General features: G+C 40.0%; 1 protein-coding gene across 1 annotated transcript in view; it reads left to right on the forward strand.

The window, feature by feature from the left end:
* Positions 1 to 22,555, forward strand: part of RAPGEF6 (Rap guanine nucleotide exchange factor 6) — a 122,398-nt gene that overhangs the window by 8,032 nt on the left and 91,811 nt on the right. Inside the window, 3 exon segments of the mRNA XM_030957466.1 lie at positions 17,219 to 17,289; positions 17,909 to 17,965; positions 18,897 to 18,980. Coding sequence (XP_030813326.1) covers positions 17,219 to 17,289; positions 17,909 to 17,965; positions 18,897 to 18,980 — 212 coding nt within the window.

Below are 22,555 nucleotides of genomic sequence, written 5' to 3' on the forward strand. Positions count from 1 at the left end.
AGGGTCCTTGGGAGTTTGTTGCTGCTGCTTTCCCTGGCATGGGCAGACCCTGGGTTTTGTTTGTAGGGGTCACTCAGAGCTGTGTCTCTGAGCCAAACATTGTGGCACCCTCTGGGAAGAATGTTGGCAGGCTTTAGCCTCTCCTTGTGCTGATACTGATACCTCGTGTAGTGGAGTCTCTCGCCTCTTTGGCACAGAATGGTTTGGACTGGAAGGGGTCTTAAAGACCATCCTCTTCCAGCCCCCTGCCGTGGGCTGGGACACCTTCCACTAGACCAGGCTGCTCCAAGCCCTGTCCAACCTGGCCTTTAACACCTCTAGAGATGGGGCATCCATGTTCCAGTGCCTCGCCTTGTAAGAGCAGAAGTGTACAGATGTTTTGTGTCTGTGACAAATGATGCTGTTCGGTTCTCTGCACAGAATTGGAAGGGTTATTCTAAGTTATCTGTGCTGGCCCTTTACTCCTACATGTTTCGCTCTGCTCTTGGGCCATGACTAATGAAAATTTCTCCATCCAGTGTAAAGTCTGCTCACCAGAACATGGATGTATTAAAGAGAAAATGAAATTACAGTGCAGTAATAACCCTGTGGACAATGGCTCATGTATATTGGCATTGTTTGCAGAAAGTTGAGGGTTTGTGTGTAGTGAGTCATTGAGTTAGACATGACAAGGTAAAAAGCTGTTCCACCATCCTTGTTTGTCTCCCGCATGTAATTTCCAATTCTGATTCATTGAAATGAAGCAGTGAGCAGGAATGTGGTTCTGTTATGGGATACAAGTGAGTGGATTAAAGCACTGGCTCAGCCTTTTCAAACATGAGGTGCACCTATTCCCAGTGCTAGTCCAGTTTACATGAAGAAATGAGTGCAGTTGGGTCTAGCTGAGAAAGAGCTACAAGTTAACCTTGGGGAGCTTGAGGAATTTTATTAGAATCAAAAACATCATGAGTTGAAAGGGATCCACAAGGATCATTGAACCCAATTCCTGTCCCTGCACAGGACCATCGCAAGAGTGAGTGGGACTGATGAACACAGCTGGTGGCTTCCAGTATTTTTTAGATAAAAGTCTTGGTGAAATTGTTGAATCTGAACATTCTACTTAAGCATAATGGTTATGCAGTATCTATTGTGTGTAGTTACACAGAGAAGTCAGAGGCTGTTGCCTAGTCTAACTTGCTTCTGCAGGTTGGGGTTCATCTGAAGGAAGTAAGGCCACACCAAAAGTGGTAACAAAACATTTTGGCTTTGTAATTTGTGTGTTAGTGTCTCTTGCTTTCTGTGACTCGTATATGTGCCTGTTTATGTGTGGTGCCTGCTGCACACCTCGTGTATATAATTTTCAGATATCTTTCCTCCAAGATATATGTACAGTAAGGCTTTTAAAGGAAATTATATTCTAAGGCACTCTTACATGTATCACTCTTGTATGAGAGGAAGGAAGATGGTCATGATCTGTGTGTGTTGGTGGTTCTGCAGAGCGAGATAGGTCAGAGGGTGCTTGCAGGAATTCTGCTCTCAGACCTGGGGGAGGAACTTTTCCCTGTCAGTGATGGCAGACATCAGTGTCTTCCCTCTGGGAGAGCAGTCCTCACCCTAAAGGAAATGCTCTTGAGTACTTTTACAGATCACAGAATCATTAAGGTTTGAAAAGACCTCCGAGACCAAGTCAAACCATCAACCCAGCACCACCATGTGTTCACCGTTAATCTGTGTCCTTGAGTGCCTTATCCATGCAGTTTTTTTGAATAGTTCCAGAGATGATGACTCTTCCACCGCCCTGAACATTCTGTTCCAATGCTGGACAGCCCTTTCCATGAAAAAAGTTTTCCTAATATCCAAGCTAAATGTCCTGTGGTGCAGTTTGAGGTAATTTTCTCTTGTCCTGTCACTTGTTACCTAGGAGAAGAACTTTGTGTCCTTCTTTAATCAGTCCAGTCTGGTGTGTATAGGAACAGTTTGTCTGAAAACACTGTTGTCCAGGTGTGGCTTGATCTCTTCTTACTGCTTTTTTGTTTTCCTTTTTTGAGCTTCTGCTGTTACAGTCCTAACACAGAGTGATTCTCAAGCACAGATTTCATTAGCATTGTGCCTGTTGGTTGAAGGAATTTGAGAATCTGGTATGAGTGTAGGTCAGAATTTTTAAACAAATGTTTCTAGAATTCATCAAGTTCCTAATCTGCCTGTGAAGGTATTCTCAAAGCACAAAGTCTTCTTCAAATCTCCATCCCTTTTCCTTCATCTTGTTCAGAGAGTTTGGTGTCTGATACTGATGCTGTTGTGCATCTGCCTTGGGGTGTTTCGTGTGCAGCCCCTGTCTGTGTTCAAGCTTTCAGGGGGATGTCAGGATACCCTGAGAGGGCTGTGCATCCTTTCTGTTCTTTTTATTTATGTTTTGTTCCAATGAAGTCTTCAGAAGGTTCACTCAGTGGTTCTGGGGTTTTCTGGACTGATGATACATTTGTAAACAAGGCTTTTGTGTTGGAGAGGTGATTGTCAAACAAGCTCATCGTTTTCACTCTGTAGTTCAGGGCATACTAGAAACTTACACATCTAGTATTTAGAGATATTTTTCAAGCTATTGGCCAAAGTAACTGTAACTAAAAACCAGAGATCACAGCAGATTATTTCATGATAATCTTCATACTAAATGCAGGATTAGGGCTCAGCAGATGTGATTGTGCAGATTAGGTTTTACGCTGGTATTGATCAGATACTTCAAGGCCTAATTCTCTAAACTGTGATGGTAGGGTGGCAGTAAACATAGCTTGTAGGGGGCAGAAAAATGACTCAAATTTCTGTCCATTGCTGTCACAGAAGACGCTCTGTGCTGCAAAGCAGCTGTGGGGACCCTGCAAGCTGCAGCTGGTGGCAGCAGGGAGGTGGTGCCTGCAGTTTCCTCTGTGCTCCCCCCTTGCAAACATGGGAAGCTGGGGACAGGTAATTTCATGCCTGGAACTTTCCCAGATAGGATTGATTTGGTTCTTTCCAGAAGGTAATATGAGTTCTGCTTCATATAAATCCTGTTAAAGGAGCAAGTGGAGTTAGTGTGTATTAGGGTAGCTGTTCCCAGTGATCTTCCAAAGACCATGTGAAATATTATTGTTCCAAGATTACTTTTCCTGTACTTGCTTCTACTGTTCCTGAAAAACTGTTTTTTTCATTTTAGTGACAGCTGTGACGGCCCTGAGAGTAAAACCAGAAATTATGGTGAAGTCTTGGAATTTTTTTATTGGAACTTACTTCCTTTAGTATATACTTTCCCCCATGAAGTGGGGTCATGCACTTAGTTTTGTCTGTGGAGTGATAATTTAACTAAAAGTTTTCACTTATGAATTAAAGTTTAAATATGTAATGTAATATTTTTCTACCAACCTATTTCTTATTGTAGTATCTGAATTAAAAAAAAAAAACAACAAACTTATTTCAGGGACTGGTTAGGTAGTAAAAGTGTGTTTTGTGCTTAGTCTGACCTAGAATATGAGCCTACTGCCTTGTTACTGACCTTGCAATAGGAACTTCTTGGAGATACTAGAATAGTGAGAAAGGGCCAGAAAAGGGTGTGGAAGGAGGTGGGAGAGAACTGCAAGTATACTTGGCATTCAGAAAAGTTGCCAAATGGGAAAAAAACCACATTTCTTTTCTGCTTTTGTTCTCCAAAAATGCAAAGGGTGGAGGATAAGCAGTCAAGATGTGTAGGTGTTAAATTCCTCATAGAAGCAGTATTAAAGCTGCAGAATATTGTAGTGAATAAAAAAGTAACTGTAAAAAAACAATGATTTTCAAAAAAAAATCTCTTCAGGTGGTATACCCATACTTACTTTGCATAAGCTTCAGGGAGGAGTGTTTCTGTAATGTTTATTTTAATAAAATAATTTCTTGCGTCACATTGTGTAAGGAGAGCTGTATATCTATCTACAGTGCAAATAAATTGTAGGAGAGTAGTAGCCTTACAGAACTTGTGTGAATGTCTGCTGTGAGAAGAAACTGAGGCGCCTGTGCGCAGGTTTTGTCCACCTGTGGACAGCCCCACCTGTAAGGAGCCCAGGGGAGGAAGGCAAACCCCTGTAGGCAGCTGTCTGACATCTGTGCTGTGCTGCTGAGTGCACTGATCGCACTGCTGCTGTTTGCTCCATGGCTCTGTAATAACCCTGTGTGCAGTGGCTGATGCTCCCATCCCAGGAGGGCAAAAAGCTGGCAGTCTTCAGATAGAAATGAGTTCCTTGGCATTAACAGGTGGCTTGTGGTGGTCTTGTCGCTGGCAAAGAAGCTGCACACTTCTCAGGACCGTCCCACGTGAACTTCCAGTTTGCAGCGAAGTGCAAAACACTTTGGAAGACATGTGCAAAAAGGAGTTTTCCTTGAGAAATATATTGAGATTACCTTGATAAAGTCTGTTTAGAGCTCTGATGCCCTCCTTTTAAAAGACCTGATATTTCTGTAAAAGAACTCTGCTGATGTTAGTATTGCCAGACAAGCTGTTTTTAAAACTTGGAGGTCTTCTTGTTTCAATGGCTTCAGGCTTAAAATACAGAGGGTTTCCCTTTGTTTGATGATACTGTGATACACCCTTCTTCCTCTTTTGAGCATTTCAATGCAGTATTTTGGAAATACCCTGAGCTGAGGGAAGCATGTGCAAATTAGTTAGCATTCTACATCTGTTTTCTTGAGGTTCCTTAGCTCTGCTAATTATTGGTTAGCTTTTAGCATGTCAAGAGTGTAGCAAATTCTTGATGAAAAGCACAAAAATAACTGCCTTAAGGGATTCTCTCTTTGTAATCTTTTTGTGCCTGTTTAGCATTGACATTTAAGCAGTCCATCCTTCAAAGACTGATCATTAATGAGCCTTGAATGATGATCTGAAGGGAAGGAATTCTTGTGGTGGTGTGTTGCATTGCAGGCACATACAGCTCCTTTTGGCCAAACATGAATTCCTATGAAGAGAGACTTCCAGAGCTGTGGTAATGTTTTTCACTTTGGCAGTTTGTATTCGAAGAAGCTGAGGAGTGAGGTCTGTCACTGTAAACCATGTCATGGGTTTAGTGTTGAAAGGTGATGGTACTGATTTTGTTGCACTTTAATTTTGGGAGCTTTATGATGCTCTTGTCACAAGGGGTTGTGCATTTCAATGGCCACCAGATACTGTGGGGAGGTTATTCTACTTAAATCTGATTTATTGATCCTACATTTTCAGGGTTCTTTGTAACGTGTCCAGCCTCCAGTAGGCTGTGTTGATTTGGCTGTAAAACTGTTCTTTCCAACTGTTGCAGAAGAAGTTTCTGTTCCTGTTTCCCATTTGAAGTAGGAAGGAAGCTGACAGTCTGATGTCAGACTGCTGACCTTCTGTCAAACATGTTTACTGCTTCCCTTCTGTTGGATGGGAAAGCTTCCTTCAGCAAACTCCTCTGTAGGTGCCATTATAGGTCACTTCCAAGATGCTTGTCAAAGTCTTCTTGTTCTGGTTCTTCCAAACTGACATGCAGTTCATACAAGGGTTAAAGGGTATCATCCAGGTGTGATGATTAGAAAAGATGTCTTGTCCATATCTGGCCACCATTTCAGCCCGATTCCTGAGCCATTGGGATACGTTTCCTGGTGAAGTCCACAGCTCAAGAGAGGAACTTCTTTCTGTTTTGTTTCTCCTATGTTCATTTTAGGTAGAAGGCAATTATGGAGTATAGCAGACCTGTGCTTGACAGATACTTCATAACCTATCAGAGCTGAGTACAGCCTTGTTTTTAAGAAAAACTGAGAATTTCCCTTGCGCTTATTTTGGGTCTCTCAAATCTGGCTCTGTTAAAATCTGGAGCCATGGACTTCAGTGTTTAGTTTGGTAAACAGTAATGTTGCTTTGATTTTTCCCAAGCTCTAGTTTGACTCTAGTAGAACATTTTCTTAAACTGTACTTTTATATGAAATATAATTACATAGCTCTCATGGTTGTGAATGCTGATGTAATAAAGTGAGAAGCCTTAGTTAACAGGTCTTCCATTCCTTCCAACCCTTGGACTGAGTGTTTGGTAAGTACTGCAGTGGCCCAGCTGCCTGAATGAGAGGCTGAGACACTAAATGCACAGCTTTTCAAGAAAACACACAACAGAGATCTCTTAATTTTCAGTGTGATTATGTAAAATGTCTGAGCTGCAGTACCAGGTCCTTCTGTTTCTCCTGCACTTGGGGGGACAGTGATCTGGAGTGTGTGTTCTCCATGACTGCAGGCACAGGCATGACTGTCCAGAGGCTGTGTGGTGTAATATTCTTCTGCTGTGTCCAGACGTTGCCTTTCATCACCCTGTGTGTATCCTCTCTTTTAATGTGAGCTGATGAGTCAAAGTTGGAATATTAAAGGAAGGCATTGCATTGCTGCCTATAAATCCAATTTTGCTCAGATTAAGTTTTGTATTAGTTGGGTGGGTTTTTTTTTTCATCTTCAATAAATAATGGTAGTTTTGCTGTCTTAAAACACAAGTCTTTTTAGATGAGACCCTTGATTTGTTTAAAAGTGGGTTTGTTGTGCCTCCATAGAGGCTGTGGTTGCCTAACTCTGGAAGAGCAAGAGGTTGGAGGAATCTCTGGTGTGGTATATTACAAATTGTGTTGATCATGGTTTCCTAGGAATGAGGAAGGTGGTAGAATTTGCTTGTTTTGGTCTTGTAGTCAAGGCTGATTGTAACCTCTGGAGTTTTTGGTTTGCCTAAGGATTGAATGGCTCATTGGAGGAGAGGTTTCCATATCATATCCTATTCTACAACCCAGCTGAAGGAGCCCATGTCTCATGTGTTATCAATTAGTACCTGTTTGATTTAGTGTGGAGGTGGAGGAGACACTTCCTTGGCACCTTGTCTGTAGTTCTGTGGACATTAGTCACGAGTTTGTTGCACTTTGTGAAGCTGGATACCTGGTGGGTAGGCTGAAAGATTTGGAGCTAGAAATTCCTGACTAACAGTATTCAGTCTCTTAATGGTATGCTTGTTGGTTGTTCCTCCTAGTGTTGAAGTTGTTAATTTTCTTGATTAGAATTATTCCATTTGTAACGTTATGCATCAGTGATCAATGTAATGACTAGGGAAGTGCACAGGTATCTGTACCTCTGAAATTTATTTGATCTGATTTCAAACTTGAAGCCTGTTAACCTAGCTAGATGAATATGCATATATATATATATATATATATATCTCCTCAGTTTGGATCTGTAAACGTCTTTGTGGTTTATGGCACAGGTATTGCTGAGAAATACAAAAGTAGATGTTGAAGTGGCAGAGCATCAGTTCCTAGAGTTCTGCTGTGGAGGTTTACATTCAAATGTTGCAGTGAGGTAAATCTGGCTAATTCTTTGCTATGAGCAAAGATAAAAAGAGGTGCTGATTAATCCTTTTTTCTTTGATGGGGGATATATGCATGTTTGCCACTGTATGGGCACAATGAACACAGGCATGGTAACCTTTCTCAACATGTGAGAGGATATTGTAGTAGTTTAGGTATTAGTAAAGTTTGTGGGAGTCTATATTCAGATAATTTAGACTCTTTAAGAAGTATTGCCTCGTATACATTGCAATAACTTTCTTGGATTGATCAGTTTGCTAGTGCTTGGATATCCTAATACCAGCATGCAGAAGGAATTACTGGTGAACATATTACTGCTGTCCACTACAGGAATTCCTTCATAGTTCATAATGACATTATTATGGGAATTAAGTAGCTGGAGGTTGATTTTTCTTTTTTCCTTCAGTGGCTTTTTTGAAAAAAACTGTAGGAGAGCATTACAGTTGTGTGATATTTTATTCTCAGTTATAATCTCATAATTCTCTTCCTGTTTTACTGATGCACCAAAGCATTTTTAGGCAGTTAATATAGCTTTATTCCTCTCCCTTACCTAGATAATCAGTGGATGATTTAGATTACAATATTGATAAAGATCTCATTTTGCCTTCACTATTATTTATTTAGCAGGAGTTAATTTCCGGACAGACAGGATCTTTGCTTGTTTGAATTCACAAAGAAGTAAGAAATTACAGAAAAATCATAAATGTGCCATTAGAAAAATAACAATATTCTTATCCTTTTTTATTAAGTTCTGACAATCAATATGATGGAAGAAAGCTACAGTAAAGTGCAATTATTGTGTCTGTCAGTCCTTCTCTGTGAGATACCTGTTGAGCTGCAGTAAGGGAGCTCGGTTATTCACTTGCTGCAAAGATACACTGGGCAGAACAGGATGAAAACATGAACAGTGGAGTGTTTATATGTTACATATGAACCAGCCGTTGCTAGTCAAGAGGGAGAAAAGAGAAGCTGCAGTAAGAGCAAAGTCATGCTCAGATATTTAACATGTCTGAGCTGCACTCAGCCTCACTCCCAGGCTGACCTTTGGATTTCATCCTCCACCTCCTCTCTCCTCATGCCCAGGTTTCTGTACCAAATTTCTTACTTAATAAGAATGTACCTTTTTTTTTCCCTAAATGTTTCAGTCTTCTGACCTTTCCTACCAAAATTCCTTCTTTTCTTGAAAGGAAATTTCGGATGTTGACACTTTCCTCTGAAAAGAGCAGGGAGTTTCTTTGTGAATCAGAGGAGCTGATGATTTTGGAGTTATAACCAAAAGGTTTTAATTGAAATATTGCTATTGATGGATGCTTGTCCTCTGGAAGGGAGGTAGGTAATTCTGACAAGTGGTCAGCTGCTTGACTAACAAAGTGTTGATTGAACTGGAAGCCACCTATTTTTGGTGGATTTTAGGTGATTTTTCAAGAGCCTGGGTTAGGAAGCTGATTTTAGGGTCTTTGTACTATTTAAAAATGTTTGTTATAAAGTTTTGCTCTTAGATAGGGGATAATTTTGTATATTCTGTGCTTCCCATCCCGTTGAACTTCGGGAACTTGAAAACTCAAGTTTTAGAAAACTGAAGTTTTGCAACTCAAAAAAGGGTTTTTGGGGCAACTTGCTTTTCTATTATCAGCACTTAAGTCTGAAAGATATTTTAAAATTAAGTAATGTGTGTTTGGGAACTTTGTTTTAGTTGAAGGCTCTTTTTCATAGCTGTACTTTTATTCTTAGCTGTGAAAAGGGCTGAATGGTGCTTCACATACTCGAAACTCTCTATGAGCTGCTTGCTTTCAAGCAGTGACATTTGTTGTTCTGTCTCTCTAGTTCAGGGCCTTTGCAATTTCCCTCTGCAAAATCAGCTTTTCCGAAGGAAGTTTTTTCTCTGGCAAAGTCAGGGTTCCAAAAATGCTGACTCTGTGATGAAGCAGCAGTAAAAATAATACAAAATTTCCCCTCCCTCATTCCTTTAGATGTTTTTCTTTCTACCAAAGTCCTATATCAACATAATCCAGGGTTCTGAGGTGGAAGGTGTTTATCTGGATTGGGTGTGGGGAGTGATTGGTGAGTAGAGAAACTTTTTGTTTTATTTTCATGTAGAAAGACTTCAGTTCTTTTATTTTGCTTTTAGAAGTATGCTATTGAATTGAGGTATTTTCAGTCCATCAAAAAGCTGTAATAGTGGCTCTTGAGTCTGTATTTAAAGGTCTGGCTTTTCCAAATTTTCTTAAGGATAGTTTGATTCTTAGGAGTGCAAGTCTGTGCCTGTAGCCACGTGCATGTTGTAACGAAAGAATAGAAAATAATATATGAGGAAACTATTTGCCCCATTGAGAGACTTGTTACTTTTTCACAAAAAATAAGATAAAAATCCAGGTGTGCAGATGATACTTCTTACTGTCTGCAAAAATAAGAGCCAGACTTTAGTTTTCCTTTTGTGTCTATACTGTTATTAGTGGATGCTGTCAATGGGAATTGCTCCCTGGGTTTACAGGAGTGAAATGAAGTCTCTCTTAATCTCTTTTCTCCTGTATGTAGATACATACAGTATTTAATATAAAGGTACTATAATAACTAGACTGACATTAGTTATTTGGAAAAACCAGTATCTGTCATTTGTATAGGTAAATGGGAAGTGAAGAGTTTAGGGAGGAGTGCTCTATCATAGTCAGGGTATGATCCATAGTTGTCTGATGGACATAGGCTCCAGGAGTCTGGGGACGTCTGAAAGTCCATAAAACAAAGAATTCAAGTTCTCGGTCATTTTAAACTGTTCAGCTTCTTTATGAAATGTATGCCATTTTTTTCGTGAATAATGGAATATAACTCTGAAGTAGTTGAACCGGTTTGTTGTATACAAATGTTACTGTGTACAGTCTCAGGCAGTGACATAAGATCATGAAGGAGTTTGCTGTTCTGCTCCATGAAATCTTCTTTAATTAGGCTTTTTGAATCAGTGGTGTTTCCTGCATGGAATGATGCAGCTTCATTCCTTAGGCATGCTGCCTAAACTCTGCCATTCTCTGCAACGAACTTTAATGTCCTTCATTCATAAAATTTTCATTTGTCTGACTGACTAATCTGTCCTTTCTCTTCCCTAATAGTGTCTCAGTGCTTGTATTTAGTTTTTATTTTTAAGTGGCCTCCAGCTAAATAGGAGGCTACTTTAAAGGGAATTGTTCCTTTAAATGAAGAGCTCTGAGCTGATATTCTATTGCATCACTTGCATTTTTATTGAAGTCCAATGTCTATGCCACTGAACAAGGAGAGTAAATAAGCTAAGATGGAAGAGTTGCTTTCCAGTTCATCTCATCATGTTCTTTTTAGTTTAGGAGCTGTATACTCTGTTATACATGTTTAAGTGGATTTTTTTCTGTTCCTCCCACAAGTTTTGGGGGTAGCTGACAGTGTGTAGGGTGGGCTTCTTGAACCAGCATCCCTAAAGTTGGTGAATTTGCTCTGTAGATGTCTGAATGTGTAAAGTATGGATTAGAGGACTACAACATGTTTCTGTGTTTTTATTTCTGGTATTACAGTATTAGGAAAGAATTTGGGAGTACTATTTTTAAATTGGCCTTAAACAGAAACTAAAGGAAACAGCACGGATTCCAGCCTTCGATGAAGCAACAGGAAGGGAAGCAATGAAAACCATAAACCATGCTGAGTAACATTTCCTCTCTTCTGCTACCCCCCCACCCCCCAAGGGTGACAAAGTCTTTATTGAGCCTGACAGGATTCCTAATAAAAGCTGCATTCAATCTGTATAAGGAGTCTGCTGAATCACTGAGAAGCAAGTAGTGGCATTGGGCTGGAGGGAACCTCCCACTTAGAACTTACACAGCTTGTGCTCTGTGCTCCAGGAATCACCTCTGTTTGCTTTACTGAAATCTAGGCACTTTAAATAACAACTTTAATACAGAGAAATTCAGACACTGTCCGAGAGACTATTAAAATCCTTGTCCTGAAACCAAATAAGTGCTTGATTCTGCTGGAGTTTGTTTCCAGCCTTGTTTCTGCTCAGAGCACTGAAAAGGGACAAGAAGCTAAGCAGCACGCAAACAGGAAGGTACCTTTCAAACATGCAGCTTCCTTCCCTGGAGGGTTTTGTACCTGATGGTCTTTTTGAATGCCTTTGGAATTTGGGAAGCTGTTGCCATATGGTTTAACTACTGGTTCAAAGGCAGAAATGCGTGTCTATTTCTTTTAAAGTATATTCTCAGTCACATGACTAGATCTTCATAAAATCTTCAGAAAATACTAATATTTTGTTTGCTCTGAAACATATAAAATATGCATCCTGCCAACTGCCTTAGCTTAGAAAAGGAAAGGATGTGAAATCCCATCAGTCATCCTTTGTGCTTTTGTAGAAACAGGTTCTTGTGTTGACCCAGGGAATCCTGGGTGGCTCGGCAGCCTGCGTGGGCTGGCTCTGGGGAGCCTTGAGTGAGCCAAGCATATGTTCTTGCAAGAGGTATTTAATGTGTTTGGGGTGGATTGAGAGACAGGTTTTGTGCAGCTCTTTGGGACAGGTTTGCATGTGAGAGCAATCTGTCTGGAACTTGCTGACACAGCTGGTTTTACTTGCAGCTTTGAAATGCTGGTGCTCTGGTGCAGGTTCTGCTCTTTTCTCATTCCCTGAGCAAAACTCCTGTCTGAATGAATAACACTTGCCAGTCTGCTTTCTTTGGGAGCCCTTGTTTCAGGGGTTCAGGGTGGATCTGGGGTATCTGTGAGGCCCAGGCTCGTTGGGATTTGGGAGCATCCCTGGATGCTGCAGTGAGCAGCTGTCCCTTGGCCAGGGGCTGATGCAGCTGTTCCAGCTGTTCCGGATCTGGGCTGACTCTGCTGCTGCCATGGAGGACACAACATGACAGGCAGTGCTCAGAGGAGTCTCTGGGGGTTTATCACTTCCTCAGCATCCCTAGTACCTGATTGCAATTACTGAGGTTGTCTCTATGTGAGATTAATCAGAATTTACAACTATGAGGTCATTTCAGAACAATTTATTTTCCTTAGAAATAGACCAGATTTCCTGTTTAGTGTTTAATAATAATAGTAAAAATAATATGTCACTGGAACACCTGGCTGAGGTCACATAAAGTGAAGCATTAGTTTTTTGTTTTGTGTGTTTGAGGGGTGAAATTGCTTTTGATGCAGTCATTCCATCCTTGTTTCAGAGCTGCTTTTTTTTAATTGGTTTTAGGTTTTTTTTTTGTGTTTGGTTTTTTTTTTTTTGGTAGGGGTTTGGTTTTTTTTTTTCCCCACTGCTTTTACCTCCCACTTTTACCTCCTGCTTTTATCATTGCAGGAAGATTTGACTTGGACCTTGTTGTGGACTTAAAGCATCTGGATGCAGGTTATGTGAATTAGTTGTGCTGGCTGGAGTTGTTGTTGGTTGGGAAACTTTGTGGTCAGAACTCCATGTTTAAGACCACTGTTCCAAGTTTGTAAAGATGCTTCTTGGATTAAAAGCCAGAGATTGGGTGAGAAGAGGGTGAAGCAAAAGGAAATGATACCTACTTGCAACTTTTGCTCATCATTGGTGTTGCTGTACTGTTGGTGCATGTTAGAAACATCCAGATCTTGGTCATATTTTAAAAAGATGCCAATAATGAAACTTAAGGGTAACTACCACTTCCTCAGCAACTTTGAGTTTGGATTATATTTTTCTGATGATTTTCTTGCTGACTGTACTTACTTCTTTATTTCAAAAAGTTACATCTTAGTAATTAAGAAACTAATATTTCACCATCTTTGCAATAAAAAATAAGAGTGAATTATTTTCAAAGAAATGTGTTGGGATAAGTGTGTGATGGTGGTAGTTAGCTGGTGGCTTTACTTTTGTATAGTGAGTTTTTAGTTGATGCTTCTTTTATTTTCCCCTCCTGTGGTATCTCTGAGAGTTAGCATCTGGCAGGGAAAATGAGAAGTGGTCTGGGTATTCAGGTGGCTCACTTCTAACTATACTGGGATGAGGATGTTGCTATAAAAGAATATATATTTATATAATATGGTATTGTTACTAAAATCTCTGTGTTTTATACCACGTTTGGTTGAGCAGCTGGTTAAGCTTTTTGCTGGAAGTCTGTGTGTGCTGGAGCTGATAAAAGCTGGTGCTGCAAGCAGCTGAGGCTGCTGCTGACCACGCTGCTGTGATAACAGCGCCATCCCCCGAGCCATCCCCTGCTTTCTGCACTGCTGCTGAAGCCCGTGCTGTTCCCTACGCTGTATTCTGTCATGGGAATAATTTGAAGACACAGATGTCCTCTGCTTTTTTTAAACACATCTGCTGTGAGAACTGGAGGCAGGGAATGATCTGTCCTGGGCAGCTTGTGCGGGATCATTGCGGTCGTGGTGTTCGTATTTCCTCTCTATGGTATAGAAAATCTCCTTTCTCACAGGATCAACAACTGCCTGATTACTCTTTGCTCAGTTTCCCACGTTCCCTTGAGTTGCTGGAGCTGCAGTTTTAGCTAGTTGAATAGATAATGTGAGTTACTTTCTCTGTAAATAACCTTAGTCAAGGTTGTTTTCTGTCAGAGATTGAAGAATCTGTTGTGGGCATAGCATTTGCAGGTAGATCCTGTGCTTCAGTTTCAGCTATTATTTCAGCTGATGAGAAGCTCTGAAGAAAAGATAGCAAAATAAATTCATACTGACCTTGTTCTTTAGCTTAGAGCATGTGGAGAAATTGTGTTCCATCAATAGCTGTGTCTCAGTTGGATTTTGAAAAAAAAGTAACGTAAAGAGATTATAAGAAAGGATGTGGAAAGGAGCTGTAAAATTCTGGCAAATGTTTTGTATTCGCTGATATGATAGTGAATGTTGCCCTTTGACATCAGTTTTCTTAGTGAATATCAGAAAGTATCTGTGAAAATGATCTCTGCCCTTTGTACTGAGGTTATGCTTGTCCACTCTTTATAACTGCTGCGGTGAAATAAATATGTTTTTAAAAATAAAACCGAAAATCATATTAGAAGCTATTGTAAACTTTGAGTTAGAGAAATAAATGCTTTCAGCTCTGTTGGAGGAGGATTTTTGGGAGTGTGGTGCAGCTGGACTTCAGCCTCTGTCCACGAGGTGGCCACAGCCCCTGCCCATGTCCAACCACCCTCGGATTAATTGATATTCCTTGCAAAAATATAGAATGAGACTCTGAATACAGTATGTGAAATGTAATTTCAGTGCTATTTTAAGCACTTAGTCTGAAATGAGTTGGAAGTATAGAGAAAACTTCACAAACGATGACTGATTTTCATAGATAATGGTAATTTTCATTTTATTGGGAAAACCTGGGATATATGCGCCACATGTACTATACCGTCCTGTGTTAGAATCTGAAGTGGCACCTGAGGGAGAGGAGCAATTCTGCCTGGTTGTATCTATTTAAACAAGCAAAAAAGGCTTTCTACCAACACATGGAAAGCAGATTGGGTGGGCACATTTGAGGTACTGACAGAAAGAGGCATCTTGTAGCCCTTCCCAGGAGATTGCTGGGTTGTTCTTTTGCTCAGTGGCACCCAGAATCACCTTCTCTGCATGACTGGGAAGAGGGGCTTGCTTTAAAAGTCAGGTATTTTTAGGGAAAGCTTTACAGACTCTGGTTTAAAACCACCTGTAGAAACTGCTGTGTGAGTAGCCAATGTGTTTAGCTTGTTGATGCATCACCTGGCTGGGTACTGAGTTACATTTATCATGTAGTTTGTTATTTATCAGCGTTAGAGCAGTAGTAGTGGGCAGTGTAAGTTAAATGCCTTCTGCTGGGTGAGGGAATAGGAACCTTTGCCTTCTCTGTGCTGTGCTCTGCTCAGCTGTTCCCTCTGCTGCTGCTCAACAGATGAGGTTGGACTTGGGGGATGCTTTCCAGACATGTATCCCTTTAAGCAAATGTTTATCTCTTATATTTGCCAACTGTTTGATCATCAGGCTCTTCAGTGGATCAGTGCGGCAGTCCTGTGCGCTGCAGGTGGAGTGCAGGAGTCACTCCAGGCTGAGTGAACTTGCAAAGGGGCTGCTGCATTCTGGGGAGTTGTAGAGAATAATTTACAAGTCAGGATGTGGTCATTTTTCATATGCAGAATTTAAAAACTTTGTGATTAAAAGGGGAACATAGGCTCTTGTTCTGCTTACAGTTTTCTGTAACTCATAACTACAGAACTGCTTATCTAAAACATTGTCAAGATGTTCTGTTACATCTTAGTCCCAGTTATGTGAAAAAATACTGGAAAATGTAGGAAAACCTATATAGACACAGTGAGTTATGAAGAATTAAAAAATTCAGCTTTAATACCAAAAATTGATTCTCTTCTGGCTACCCAACTTTCACAGGAATTGTGAGTATCCTTCTTTTGGCCTGGGAGAGTCAGATATTATTAACTACTAAGCAACTGTATGGTCTGAGTATATACTTGCTGTATTTCTGTGCCTGATGCTTTCAGGTGGAGAAGTTGATGTAGTTCCCTGCTCAGAAATAGGAAAAGCTCAGAAATGGAGCTGTTGGTTATCCGAAATGACCCTTTGGCTGCCAGGTGCCCACCTCTGACAGGCTGTGGTGTGCTTGGAGTCTATCCATAGCTAGTGCTCCTGGGTGGTTTCACTATCACAAACATGTTTGTGGCAGCTTGCATGACTAAAATGAGATTGGACTGTGTGAAATGAGTGCTGTGTAAATGTGTTACAAATTCAGGCCTTCTGTTTAATTTTAATGGGATTTGGTAATGACATTTAAAAAAAATCAGAGTTTTATTGGTTTTACATGATCTTCAATTATGTCTGACCTTTCATTTGATACAACAGTTCATATCAGTTATACTGCTAAACATGGACTATGGAGCCAAAGAACTTTTCTGAAGTAAATCCATTGTAAATTCTGAGGCCAGCATTCATATTGATTTATCTTATGTAAACACTGGATAAATGCAGCACTTGAAAATTCAGAACATACCTTCCAAGGCCAAGAGGAGAGACTGCCATGTGGAGTATAATGATTTTGTTGTGTGTGTATTTGGCTCTAACAGCCCACCTGTTCAGGACAGTAAATTAAGTGCTGAATGGCCCTAGTGAGCTGTCCCCTGCCATGTGGTCTGCCCCATCAGCACAGATATTTTTGTGACTGAAGAGGATTCTGTCTGGTGAGAGGTTTAAACAGCTGTATCTCCTAATTACAGCTTCTATGTAAAGTTCAGTTTATAAAGCAAAATAATCTTCATGTTTTAATACTTTTGTTTCTGTGGTTGCTAGTGGATGACACTGATGTGATACTGACTAGTGGCAGTAGGAGTGAGAGACCTCTAAAGCTTTATTGTTTTCATCTTTGCCAAGGAGTATTTTGGGTACTTTTTGATGTTCCCTCCAGACATGGACTGGGCTGAGCAAGAGGCAGTAGGATGGTGTAGTTTGTAGTGGGCCTGCCAGCTAGGTCTGAGGTGGACATGAAAGTGTTTTCCCTTCTAAATATAACCCCTTTATGAAAAGGTACTCTGGTGGTTCTCTGCACCCTATATAGTGGCTTAGGTTTTTCACTGTTTTTGAAAAATGCCTTCTTTAAAGAGATCTTAGAAGGTTTCAACAATTTTTGGCCTTGGGTGAATTTTTGGCCTGCTCTATTTGTCTTATTCCATGTGTTGCTGCTGCTGTATCCATTCACATAAATAATACTTTCAGAGATATTTTTAATAAATCATTTTTTCAGGTCAGTGGTTATGCATCAGTTGCACTTCACTCTTTTCACTGCCACAGCTCAAGTGTAGACAGGGTTCTTCAAGTCTGTGTGTGTCCTGACCTATCTTTTTATCTGGGCTTTGTATAATTCTGTGTAACTTAGTGCAGAATCTGAAAAGTAACACTGAGTGATTAGATGTGAATGAGATTGCTTATGTGATTTTTTTTTCTTTTTTTTTAGGACTTGAATACTATCTATTCTTTCCTTCATGGGCTGGACATACTATCACACTTCAGGGAACATCAGCTAAGGTGAAGTACTCTGCAGTTTGTGTTTTTTAGCACACTTAGATCGATGACTTTTTTGTGGAGATAAGCAGAGCTTTTATCTGCCTGCAGTTTGAGGTGGCAGAGCATTGATCAAATCCATTGCTGAGTTAAGTCACTGCCATAATGTGGTACAGAATCTAAACTAATTAGCTCTTCTAAGAAGGAAGGCAGAGCTTACTCTCGTTTGCCTCCCATTTGTCTACTGTGTAGAGAGTGCTCTGTCTTAACTCCAGATTACAAAAGCTTTTTAATGCTTCAGACATTCTGATGGTCTCAGAATCCATAAAATGGAAGGCCAACAAAGCACAAAAAGTGCTTTGGAAGTATTTTAGTTTCTTCAGTTCTGTTGCTATGGGTAATTCCAATGTGTGGGAGTGATTTAAACACTTGGAAAACATGCTGTATATTATCTATTTGGATAATGAAGAGCACCGTAATAATTTGAATTTTCCAGTTAAGCACATCCTTTGTTTAGAACAAAAGAAATAGTTGAATTTGAGGTCTTAGAGCCTGAAAGTGATTCTACTGAAATGCAGTGATTAATGTCTTATGATCTTTGGGGATTAAAATTGAATTTAAACTTCTCTTCCTCTTCCCTCAGAATAATGTCGTCAAGTGCCCGCTATGAGAGGTACAAGGGCAACCAAGTTCTCTTCTGGTGAGTACACAGCACTTGTTGGAGTTGTTCAGCAGAAATGTGGGCAAACCCAATGTTTGCATGTTGTTATATGTCATTTGCTTTTCAGTCCTTGTCAATAATTGGTTAAAAGTGTTGGCAGAGGTGGTTGTGGCAGCAGTGCAGTGTTGGTGTTTTTGAGAGGTGCCCATGACCTTCCAGCCTGGCTCCCAGGGACAGCAGGGGCTCTGTGTGTGTGTGTGTGTGTCAGTGACACCAGGTGACAATGACAAGGCAGGCAGTGTCCCCTCTGCAGCCTGGTGACACTCAGCTCAGTAGGTGGCACTGTATCCCTGGAGCTGGCACTGCGTGCACCAGAGCAGCCTGTGCTGGACAGGGCTGGAGCTCAAACCCCATTGCTTTACACTGCAAAAATTGGTATTTTAGCTTACAGTTCTCTAGATTCTTCCTGGGAGGGAAATCTACTTTTATTTCCCTCATATTTTAACATTGCTTATGGCATGTTTATCATCTCACAGTTAATCCTAGCTTTCTGTATAAGGCACAGCTTCCAGCACACCCGAGTCTAAATGAGATGCCACCTGCTCGTTGGTGTGGTGGCTATGTGTGACACACACCTGCTCCAGGAGCAGGTCCAATATCTGTGTGTGGGGTTGTGTGCTATCCTGTATTTATAGCCTTTGTGTATACTTGCACTGGAATAAAAGGTTTTTACTTAAAATTTATTTTAATAAAGTAAATTTTTAAACTGAGTTAATTGTCAAAATGTAAAGTATAAGAAACATCCCTGATGTGAATGTTAAAAAAAAAATCCTAGTCCAGTTGGAGTTCCCAGTTTCTTATATTAAACTGGTAGAATGATAAGCCGTTATTTCACTACAATAATATTTTGGATAATGTATTTTAAGGTGCTGTAAGGAGAAGTACATATCAGTGATTTCTTTTCTTACAGCTCAGAAACTATTGCAAGATGCTGGTATATCCTGCTTTCTGGATCTGTGCTCATGAAGGATTCAATGTTTTTGCCACCTTGCAGGTAGGTAAAATAATTGGGTTATTGTTATTATTTAAGGCAAGTTTTTTTCTTTTCATTAAATGCTTCCCGTGTATTTGTGTTACTGTAATTTTTAAAGATTTTTAAAGCAATTTCATAATTTTGTTTTTTCTAAAGTTTGCTAGTGAAATAAATGTTCAACTAATTCAATTTAAATTTTCTCAGACTTTTTCTGCACGTTGAAATGTCGTTGTGTAATACTGCACTCAATCTAGTTTGCCTTTTTAACTTCGTAAGAGAATTTGTAGTCAGCTTATTACCGTGGGGTCTCCTGGAATAATTTGTGCTGTGTGACTGTTCTGGATAGAGTTCCCTGTCACAAAAATATGACTGCAGATCACATAGCTGCTGCCATTTGGTCAGAGCTGTATTTAATGGCACATATGATTTTTATGTGAACTAAGAAGGGGCCAGCAGCATCAGCTGTGGAGAGCTTGTGCCAGGAGCCCATCTGTGTCCTGGAGCTGAGACACAGTGAGCACTGACATGCTTTCACTGAAGCACATTATTAGACTTGAGCTGAACTTGGGCAAGTAATGCCCTGAGTACCCAGAGTAATCCTCTGCTTGACCTTGCACATCACTCATTTTTATTTCACTGTGTTTCACTTGACTCAGCATGAGCTGACCATGAGTGCACAGACTTAAGGCCAACTGCAGCTTGCATTCATTTCTGTATACTTGAATTTCATAGTATGTACTAGTAAAGACATACAGGACTGAGTTTTTCAACTCAGTTAATTGTAGGCTGGATGTTAAACACTTAATGCTCCTTGAGTGACTGAAGGTCCTTGAGTGAAATTGTCCAGAGAAGCCGTGGCTGCCCCATCCCTGCAAGTGGTCAAAGCCAATTTGGATGGGGCTTGGAGCAATCCTGTCTAATGGGAAGTGTCCTTGCCTATGGCAGGGGGGTGGAACAAGATGTGCTTTAAGGTCCCTTTCAACCAAAATCATACTATGATGAGTCAATTATAAGTTCAGGAGTACCAGCAGTGAGGATGTGGCATGCTGGTATTTGCATAAAAACTCTCTAAAATCATTGTTTTGCAAAACCTGGAGTAAGTCACTTACAAGCACCATTGCTTATAAAGTTGCTTATGTGCCTTAAAAAAGAGAAAAGCAAAGTAGACCTGTTGTAGTTAATTCACAGGATTACAGCTACATTTATTATGGATAATGAGGGTGGTGAAAGGCTCATCTGTTAGATGGAGCTGCTGGCAGGATACAGCTTATAAAGGATGGTTCCTGGGATGTTCTGTCTCCTTAGGTGGTGAGATCATGTGGAAGGGAAGAGAATGGACTCCTGATAGGTGTCTAGGGCGTTCAGCTCACTTTCTTTTTGTTTGAAATACAGTCATGTTCATGCATTAAATAGAATGGTTGTTTTTTTTTTTCTTCAGTAGAGTGGGATAAACTTCAGTTACTTTCCCTGTTTGGAATACCTTATCTGTCACATTGCTAGTTGAGGGAACTGCAGTCATCAGACACAGGCTAATTTCATATGAAATAGTGCCTTGGATAAGCTAGTAGTATTCTTTCATAATTGTAATTATCAGAATTTTAATTACATTTGAAGTAATACTTAATGTCACTCTTTATTCTTTGTCCCCACCAAGTTCCTGGTTATGTCAGTCATTCTGAATGGAGGCTTAACCACACATGTATAGGAAAGCACAATATTGGCTTTATTCTGGTTGCCTCAGGTATTACAGAGCAATTCTGTGTCACACAAAACAAAGATAACTTGCTGCCATGTTCTCTTTGCCTGATGGGCATATGATCCTAGACCTGTAATACATTTGTGAGTTAAACTTTATGGGAGTGTATGCTGTGTGGATACTGCTTTATCCATGTAATCGTTTTTCAGAATTCAGCATTGCACTAGAAACTGCCCAGCATTAATTATATAATAACAATTATATAGGAAACTGCTGTTACAATTGATTGTTAGTGAGAGCCTTGCAGTCTCCATAAATAATCATAGCCACTGGAAGGTGGTTATGGTTTAATAACTGTTTGCTGGTATATCCTCACAGTACTTGTCCTTTTTCTGTCATCTGCCCTGTGATTACCTTGATGGATAGGAGGAGACTGTGGCAAACAACTGTAAACTTAACCTGGAGAAGATGCTCTCCTGCTTTTTGCTTGCCCCCTTTCATCCACTGTCTGTCAGAGCTTTGGGAAATCCTATTTTTTTTCTGCAGAACTCTTTGAAATAAAATATTCTGTGGAATCCTACCTGAAAGAGGCTTAGCCCCTTGGAAACATAAGGAGGTGGGCAGTTAATAAAGTAGTGAGTTTGTCTAAGTATTTGAATGAGCAAGGATGGAAACTGGGGCTCACTGTGCTTGAAAAGGGCTTTTATGTTGACTTGATGAACTTGTATTCAAGTTGTCATTCAGAAATTGGTTTAAAAATTGGAGGAGTGAAGCTTGCATCCAGGCACAATAAATCTATTCAGTATTCTGACACTGATGCTCATGATGAGAGAAGCCCTGCAAGATTTTTAAGGTAAGATGCAGATCAGTCAGTGATACCAGGTACAAAGATGGCATAATCTTGATTACCCTATTGCCTGGAGAATGGATTTGTTAATAGATTTGGCATAGGAGGAGAAGAATTTGCTTCTAACATGAAAGTGATGGCCAGAATAAAAGAACAGGATTGACGGATTTGTGGAAGGCAAATCTTGTCAGCAAGTTAAAGAGGTTTTGTGTTAACCTTACTTGTTAATGAAGATAATTCATGTGAACAGGATATTTGAAGGAGATTACTCACAGCAAGATTAGCCATAGGAGATATATCAAGGACCCGGAGGAACTTTTGAAGCCAATTATGTGGCTGACAGCCTCCTACAGCTGTGAGAATTGAACCTCCAAGGGAAAAATACAAACTCTTGAAACATTCAAGATGTAGTCATACTAAAACAAACACTTCTCTTTTCCCTGTCCTTCCAAAATCTCTCAAGTGGAGAAAATTGGAATCATTGTTCTACTTATGTAGGGCATTTCTTGGCTAAAAACAATTGCTTTATTTAAAATGGCCTTGTGGTTGTGTGGTGTCTTTTCATGAGAGTTGTAGATGCATCAATGACTCAATTAGCTATTTCTCTTTTCTTCAGTAAAAGGAGAAGACCCAAATGCTTAGATCAAGGAAATGGTCATAATGAAAGAGGAACTCCAGTTTTGCATCATGAACAACAGCTTGGGTTGAAATTATTTTAGCTTGTTTTGTATTAGTATTTGTGATTAACAATATTTTTATTTTGCAACTGACTGTGACTTAATAGTGACTGTTAATAGTGTTTACATCTATTGTGTGTGAAGTGCCAGAAGCACAGAAAATACTGTGCTTCTACAGGACTGTCAGTGATGGAAAGTAGGACTGTAAGATTAGAGATTTGCAATTTGAAGAATTTAAAGATTAACAAAATGCCATAATTTAAATGTTGATGTATGTAACTTTGTTCTCAAACATATTTATACCTCAAATGCACTATGTAAAGTCAGATAAGTTTTGCTTCTAAAGCCTGTAGGGCAGCTTTCTGCAAATATTTGT

Source organism: Camarhynchus parvulus, chromosome 13, assembly GCF_901933205.1.
Source record: "Camarhynchus parvulus chromosome 13, STF_HiC, whole genome shotgun sequence".
In the NCBI taxonomy this organism is placed as follows: domain Eukaryota; kingdom Metazoa; phylum Chordata; class Aves; order Passeriformes; family Thraupidae; genus Camarhynchus; species Camarhynchus parvulus.